The sequence below is a fragment of the Phodopus roborovskii genome, unplaced genomic scaffold, assembly GCF_943737965.1.
Source record: "Phodopus roborovskii unplaced genomic scaffold, PHOROB, whole genome shotgun sequence".
In the NCBI taxonomy this organism is placed as follows: Eukaryota; Metazoa; Chordata; class Mammalia; order Rodentia; family Cricetidae; genus Phodopus; species Phodopus roborovskii.
The window spans coordinates 86,091-94,434 of NW_026125165.1; the positions used below are offsets into that span (position 1 = coordinate 86,091).

At 50.7% G+C, this 8,344-nt stretch overlaps 1 protein-coding gene across 1 annotated transcript; it reads left to right on the forward strand.

Moving 5' to 3' along the window:
• Positions 1-3,761: 3,761 nt before the first annotated feature.
• On the forward strand, positions 3,762-7,765 carry LOC127226374 (C-type natriuretic peptide). The gene is made up of 3 exons (XM_051190352.1): positions 3,762-4,017; positions 4,410-4,720; positions 7,544-7,765. The coding sequence occupies exons 1-2, from the start codon at positions 3,928-3,930 to the stop codon at positions 4,698-4,700; spliced, it is 381 nt and encodes a 126-aa protein (XP_051046309.1). The 5' UTR covers positions 3,762-3,927; the 3' UTR covers positions 4,701-4,720; positions 7,544-7,765.
• Positions 7,766-8,344: the final 579 nt, after the last annotated feature.

Sequence of the window (8,344 nt, forward strand, 5' to 3'; positions counted from 1 at the left end):
GCCCCGGGATGAAATAATTGCAGAGAAAACAGATGGGCTTCTCAGTGATCCTCCCTCCTCTGAGGGCCTGAGAATCCACCCGTTACCCCAGGGGCAGGGGGGGCATAGCTGCCAGTGGACCCTGCCTCCTCCTGTTCATGACAGGGCGGTCCTATCGCAGTGGCCCTCACACAGCTTCCCAGCAGCTTCCACCTCTACAATAAGACCTCTTCAGCTTTCCACCCTTTCTGGACTGGACAGCAGCTATCCCAGGAAAGTCCTCTGTAATGGGCACATTTTCCCTTCCCCTTCTTGGAAAGGAAGAGGGGGGATTGGGGTCTTTATCCTTAGGTCCCTGCCCTTCAAAGAGCCAGGAGAGAGAGAAGGGTCTTGGCCACACCACCCTCATCCCTGAGTTTGAGGGTTAGCATCGTTCAGTGTTTATCTGACTTACTACTCCCTGGTCTATCTGCCCCGCCCCACAGTGGCCACTCTCTATCTGCCTTAGCCCCCTGGCTCCCCCAGGCTCACTTCCTCTCCCACCCCAAGTACACGGCGACTTTGTGGAGAAAACCCTCTGTCACATCTTGCACAGACGCTGCTTTGGACCCCAGAACTGCCTCTCTTCTGGGCCTGTTTCCACTGAGTACCCTACCTAAAGCCTTCTACCCTTCACTCACCACCGTTAGCCTCCTGTCCATCTCAGCGGCACAGGGCTGTCTATTCAAAAGCTTCTCATTTGATTGGGTTTTGTTGTTTGTTTGTTTGTTTCTTAGATGATAGTCCTAAGCCCTAGTCTTCCAATAAACCCAATCTATCTCCATCTTTTCCCTGTGTGGGATGCTCAGTTCTGACTTCTTCTCTGGGAATCCTGACCTGCTGGCTGAGATTGAGAGAAGCCCTCTGGCATCTCTAGCATCGTGTTTCCCAGCTGATAAAGCCAGTGTCTATTTTGTGTCATCTTCTTTGCTGAGATGGAACTCAGTGACTAATGAGCAGGCTAAAGGGCAGCCATGAAGGCATTTGAGACAGTTGTGAATAACAAATGATCAGATGCCCTACAAAACTGCTAACCCTCCTTGAGTCCCAAAGGTCTTTTCTACCTCCTTCGAGTCAAGAGGAATTGAGGACTTTTGTTTATTGGGAGCTTTTTTAAATTGTTAATTTGTGTATGAGTCTGTGTCTGTGTGGGGGTATGTGCACATGAGTACAGTTGCCCGCAGAGGTCAGAAGAAGGCAATGGATCCCCTGGAGTTAGAGTTAGAAGTGGTTGTGAGGTTCCCCCCCTCAGCCATGTGCTAGGGACCAACCTCAGGTCCTCTGCAAGAGCAATACATGGCCCTAACTGCTGAGTCATCTCTCCATCCCCTGGGGAAATTTTTAACACTGAGCAGCCAAGACTGTACCTGATCAGTTCATTCCAGCTACTCAGTGGGCTGGCACACTGCTCCTCACCTACACCTGGCCCCTGGAGCCAAAGGAAGGAAAGATAGAAAGGGAGCCAAGACCCCAAATCTAGGCCCAGGAGAAGCCATGAGGGCAGGGAACCTTTGGTCTCTAAGCACTTATGTTCTCACCGCCCTGCCCTAAAGTCCCTGCAGTTTAGCTCTGCACTTCCTGTCCACGCAGTTCCTGCCCTAGCAAAGTGGAATACAGTGATAGCAATTTAGGCAACAGGGAATCCTAGCCCAAGGTTAACTCATCCAGGCTCTGCCCTAACTGACCACAGCTCAGGGACCAAGAGCTGCAAGCCATCTGGAGTCACTTGCAGGTCAGTGAAATGGCTTACTGTGCAAATGCGCTTTCCTCCAGGAAGCCTGAGTTCCATCCCCAGGCTTCCTCAGGGTGGAAGAAGAGAAGTGACTCCTGCAAACTGTCCTCTGACCTCCACATGCACACCAGAGTACACACACACACACACACACACACACACGAACACACACACTTAAACATTTTCTATTGAAGAGATGGAGAGTGGAGTGCAGGATGTAGTCCCACATGAGACTGAGGGTATCCGTTTTACTATTAGTCTCAAAACTCCTAGAGAAAACCTAGTTATCAAGCCATCACCAGATATGCCCAGGACATGCAAGACAGGGAAAAACAAACAAAGAAACCACCTCTGTAGACATTAGAAAAGAGGTAGCTGTCAGGACTGAATGTCCCCAACCTACCCTTAATAAGGGACCTTATAAGTCGTAACTGCAATCTCCAAGTGTGGATGTCACCTCCCACCACTTAGTCAAGAGAAGTTCCACAGGCCAGCTGAAGACCTCACCCTAGACTTCCTTGCTCCCTTCCCTTTTCAAATGCAATAAGGCTGTCGTTTCATAAGTATTAACATGGGAAGGCCATGTGTGGGAGGAGCATGGACGTGGGCAGCCAATCTTCCAGGGCTGAAAGGACTTGGCGTTGATGTCTAGATCTTTCTCCAGGTGACAGATATGCTAACCCAAATCAGGTTTTACCATGAATCTTTTTCCTAAACGAAAGGCTGGAAGGAGCTTGTGGTCATGATTTGGGGACTTTGGAGTGTCATGATGGGAATGGACAAGGAAGAATGAGACAAACACCATGCCCTTGCTTCCTCTGTACCTTCCAGAACATTTGTCCTTCAGACCTATGGTGACCCAGCAGGTCTCACTGCCTCTACCCCTGTCCTTCTATAAAATACTAACTCTGGCTCCTGCCCTCCAAATCCCTCCCCAGGGTTCTTTTCCTTCTGGAGACCATAGGCACCCTGTGAATGTTCCTTTTCCTCTCTCAAGCTTGAGTCCTGTCCCTCAGAAGGGACACAGACTCCTGAACATCACTTGAATCCTGAGACTACAAATTCTCTAGCGGCTGCTAAGTTACAGAGCCCCCCCATCGTCTGAGGGACCAAGATTCCAGGCCAAGGAGAGAAATTGTATGCAGCAGGGATAAATGGCCTGGTCTCCATAGCAAGAAAACAATTCTCTGCAGTCTGAAACTCAAAGGCCATAATGACCTGTCAAGGCTTGGAGCCGGGCAAAACCCCAGTACTGCCTATAGTTTCCTATGGTGTTCAGGACACTAAAGTGGACATCCCCGCCTGCAGGCTGAGTCAGTACACCATTGAAGGAAGGACATCTGCCTCCTAGCCTCCCAATGCCCCCCTTAAACACCCCTCCACACCCTCCTGGCTCATACACGTAGATTGATGACATCTTCGCTCTTGTGAGTACTGGTTGATACTGTAGGCTAACACTTCCCCTTTTCAGCTACAGCCGGCAAGCTCTCCCACTGGGAATCGCTAGACTCCATCCTCTGCCTTCCCAGTGTAAGAGCCTTGTGGGGAGGAGGTCAGCGCTTCAAACCACACTAGCACGAGCCAGGCTTTAGCGAAGAGTTAGGAAACAGGGCGGTCTACTTGGATTTCGGGCTGCACCAACTTTCTACCTGTGTAATTTTGCATAAGCGACATTTCTTCTAAGCCTTTGCACCTGCAAGAGTAGTACACATGCATACCAGGAACATGCATACCAGTGCGCGCAGTGAGGACCCAGTCGGTCGGTACACAGTGCACTGGACGCCTAGAAGCCCAGAGCGAGCGCATTCTACAAAAGGAGTTCCCTTGTGCGCGCCGCTTTGTGGCTCTGAGCGCAGCCCGCCGAGCCTCGGGATCCTTTGGAGGTGGGATGTGGGTGGGGGCAGAAGGGGGAGCCCCCGCGCCCCCTCCCGGCCGTCGATTCGGCCGCGTGCGCTGTGCCATTGGCCCTGGCGGCCCGGTGGGCGGGAAGATGACATCAGCGGCAGGTTGGATTATAAAGGCACCAGCCGAGCCACGGACTCAGAGCGCACCCAGCCGGCGCCCTGCAGCAGTGGGACCTGCGCTCGCCTAGCCAGCCTGCTCCGCATCCGCCTGTCCGACTGCTCACCGGCCGTCCCGGCTGCAGACCGTCTGTACCCCTCGGCCCCATCGGCACCATGCACCTCTCCCAGCTGATCGCCTGTGCCCTGCTGCTCACGCTACTCTCACTCCGGCCCTCCGAAGCCAAGCCCGGGACGCCACCGAAGGTGGGTGCTCTTGCGGGGACGCTGGGCTTGTGAGGGGCGTGGGAGGATGCGGCGCGCAGGAGGGAGCAGAGAGCCCAGAAAGGCAGATCCCTCGGACTTGTGCCCTCAAAGCTAGGACTTCTCTGATTTATTCCTCGGCTTCGGGAGAATGCCATGCACGTCTCCCGTGCCCCAATGTGCCCAACAGGACAAGCGGCATAGGAAGGGCAAGCCCCCCACCCCCCAAAGGAGCAGGAGCAAGGACTGCGTGGCAGGTGGATGCCGGATTGGGCTGTCCCACAACTGTGGGGATGAGCTCACGGCTGGAGAGGGTCACGCCACTCTGAGGCTAGCAAAAGTCACCTGCGCCTCATCCGTGCACTCTTTCACCCGCCCACTCTTTTCTCGGACAGGTCCCGCGAACCCCTCCTGGGGAGGAGCTGGCTGAGCCCCAGGCAGCCGGCGGCAATCAGAAAAAGGGTGACAAGACTCCAGGCGGCGGGGGCGCCAATCTCAAGGGAGACCGATCGCGACTGCTCCGGGACCTGCGCGTAGACACCAAGTCCCGGGCTGCTTGGGCCCGCCTTCTGCACGAGCACCCTAACGCGCGCAAATACAAAGGCGGCAACAAGAAGGGCTTGTCCAAAGGCTGCTTTGGCCTCAAGCTGGACCGGATCGGCTCCATGAGCGGTCTGGGATGTTAGTGCAGCGACCCCTGGCGGCGGTGAGTAATACCATGGGACGTTCACAGATCGCCTCTCTCTGCACCAGGGAGAACCTATTACCACCTAGAGCAGGTTGTTTGGTCTCCTTGACCCTTGTGTTCTGTGACCTTCCCCCAACCAATCCGGGCATGGGATCAAGTGTAAGCTAAACAATTGCCTGTTACGTCACTTATCCCGTTTTACAGATTAAGAAAATGAAGTGGTCAGAGTACATGGGCAAGGTCAGGGATCGGGTTCAGCTTAAAGGGCCATCTGGCTTCCTCTAGAAAAGCAGAAACAGGCTTATGTAGGCCCAGTCCCCACACTGGACTTCAGACCAGCTAGCAATGTTAGCCACAACTCAGCCAACTGGGAAATTGTTAGAGAGATCCTGGGAGAAGACCAGGGAAAGGCGCTCTGTCAGCTCTGCAGGCAGCCAGGACATCAAGCGCCAAGACACCTTTCTGAGCCCTGAAGTGAAGCAGGCATGCAGCTGTGCCTGCTCCTCTGCCTGGGGCATTCTGAATCTTACCCCTGCTCTAAACCCAACTGTGGGCAAACTGGTCTATCCAGGGTCCTGATGCTGCAGCCCTGGGGCTCCCGAGATGAACCTTGGGGCTTGTGACCCTGTTTCAAGAGAAGCAAAGAAACAAGCTAAGTCTTATTTCTTGCTCTAACTTCAAACTCAGTATATCCTAAATGAGTTCTTTACCAACCATGTCCCCCATCCCTCCACTCAGCATGGAAACTTTCATCTTACCAACATCCCCATCTGAGGCTACTCTGTGACTTAACTACGAATCTCCTCATCTCCATCCCTGCTGATGTGAAAGACAGAGCCTCACTTAGATAACCGTTGACTACTGCTTCCTAGCTTTGGCTCTTACCAGCTGCCGTATCTTGTCTGTCTCACCTCAGGGGTGAGGAGGCTGCTCTCCCCAACCCAGGGGCCAGTGGCCAGATTTTCCCTACAGGAAACAGGGACATCTCCCCAGTGTGTAGCAAGAGCCCTTTTTCACAGCATGAGAGACCTTCACAGAAGAGCAGCACTTTATGAACTCGTTTTGTGTCCCATACTAATTTGTGAATAACTTAACAGACCCTCGAGAACCCACATCATACCCAGAAAGGAATAGTGAAATAATGAGCAGAGAAATACATGCCCCAGTTCACCAAGCGCCCTGGCTCTAGACCTCAGCGGGCACTCTTCTCTCTACGCCCAGTCTGGAGCAGGTCTCACACTTTGCCCCCGTTCTGCAGGCTGTCGGGATCTCTACTGTCCTTCGTTGAAGGAGAGAACTGACTCTGGTACCTGTGGGCAAGCCTTGAAGCTGCCATTGTGATGCTGTTTGCTCTCTTCTATATGAATACCTAAGAGATGAAGTCTGAGGACTTAGGTTTTCAGTTTTTGGTTCAAGTGCCAAGAATAGACTTTGGAGTTAGTGAACCTCTCAATGGATGAGTGCCTGGGATGAGCTTCTCTGAAGATGCCTTGGGTTTTAGTTTTGGGCATCTGTGGGCACAGGGTGGTGAGAAATGCTAAAGAGGGAAAAAGTCAAGACAATTAAGGTGTCTGCACCCCCTTTGACCAGGGGAGGTCGGCAGCATCCTACAAGCTATCTTGGCATAAATGAACAGCCTTAGCCTTCTCTATCCCATGCCCAGTGAGAGGGCAGCGAGATCACCCTTCCAAAGCTTGCATTCTCCTGGTGGAGCAGATCAGTGAGAACACCTGTCCTTAAGGAAGAGCTCAGGGCTTGTTCTTCATTCTGATAAAAACTGCCAAGCCTGTGACCACATCTCCAACTCAGAGGTTGACTTTGGCTCCAAGCACCATCATAATGACTGTCGCTGATGGTTATAGGTTTTGATTATACTATTGACAGAGACTCAGGTGTGGCCAAGGCCTCAACAGACACTTTGCCTCTGGGCCCCAAGAGCATCACACTTGAAACAGACAAATGAGTTAGGGAGAATTGCCCAGACCATTACAGCAAGGTCCCTTTGTGAATGCTGCCATTTAAGATGGTCCTGCATGTCTGCCTTTTTTTTTTTTTTTTTTTTTTTTTTTTCAGAACACAGAGCACTTGCACAGCCAGTAATAGGGACTGGGTACAGTACTTAACACCTTACTGTCCTTCAAACCCACCAATCCAACATGGTTGTCCATTTGCCTGGGCTATTGTTAGACACTAGTTTGCCTGCTGCAGAAGCAGACCTTGAAGTAACCAGTTTCTGAGACAAAGCTAGCTAGGAAAGGAGGTGCTCTTTGCTGCTTGGAAGCTGTGACCCAGACACTGCCGGTGCTTAATGTGTGGCCTTTTGTTGAATCCCAGCGCCAGCTCTGAGAGGTGGCTATTATCCATTTTATGGGTGAGCTCAAAGCTACTCAGGGCCATCCAGGAAGTCAAATCCAAGCAAGGATTTGAGCCCAGAACAGGATACACACACACACACACACACACACACACACACACACACACACACACACTGATATATTCTTTTCTCTGCACCTACATGGCCAGATGAAAGAAACTGCCTGGAGTTTTGTCTTATAGCAAAAATGAGCTGGGAAATGGCCCCACTATTCCTCACCCACTGCTGAGTGCAAAGCCTGTAGTTAGAGCTTGGGGCAGTAGGAGGTGGGGGCGGGCTGGCAGACATTATGGTTCTACCTGTGCTGGGCCAGCCAGTGCCAATCAAGGACGTGTAGATCAAAGGTACAAGCGCTATGCTTTGTGCTACTGTAAGAAATGGGGAAAGGTTCTAGAATGCCCCTGTGGGCTGGACTTTCTCAGTTGAGAGGTCAGAACTGAGTGTCCTGTGTCCACTTTGTGTTTCAGGATTGGGAACTGCTCCGAACACTGAGGTCATCCCTGGTCATCCGCCTCCAGCATCTGGAAACACCTCCAACGCAATGTGGCTTTTACATTTCTCTTTATTTTTTCCTCCTGGTACTGGCAATACACAACACCAGCTGTTTTATTATTATTTGGGGAGGGGAGGGTATGATTTTATTGTTTGGGGTTTTTTTTTGAAAATGAAAAATAAAAAGTTATATATTATATATATATTATATACATGAAACACACACTCCTACACCGACTTGATGACAAGGGACAGTTTTTAAAGTGACTGACAAAACCAGCTGTAAAACATTGCTGTTTGTAAATTCACGTCATGCATAAATGTATTTATGTTGTAAAGCTATTTATATTGTTTATAAAGAGATATTTATAAAAATTTTATTTATGTAACTAAATGAAAGAAGCCAACCATTGTAATGTTTTTGTCCTAACTAGTTGAAAAAAAATATAAAAAAAAAAAAAAAAAAAAAAAGCCATTCCATGAACATCTTGAAAACTGTCTTTATTTATTCATTGCTTTTTATTTCAAAAATTAGGCTGAGCAGAGAGAAAGAGAGAGAGAATGTGAAGACAAGTCATTTGCCTCCAAATAAATCTGTCAGTCAGATCCCCAACTGTGGAAATCCCTTGGGGAACCTGGTAAATGCAGATTCCTGCCCCTATCTATTTTTCGATCCACTGAAGGCAGTCTCTAGGGACTGGGCTGGCCATGTGGACCATAGCAGGATAACTAACTGCCAGGTCTGCCCAGCACCTGGGAAACTGATGTCAGAAGTT

What these genes read in the sequence shown, in the direction of transcription:
- LOC127226374 (XM_051190352.1), top strand. Translation starts at nt 3,928, where the DNA reads ATGCACCTCTCCCAGCTGATCGCCTGTGCCCTGCTGCTCACGCTACTC. An exon ending in AGCCCGGGACGCCACCGAAG is followed by an intron (nt 4,018 to 4,409) that starts GTGGGTGCTCTT and finishes TTTCTCGGACAG; the next exon opens with GTCCCGCGAACCCCTCCTGG.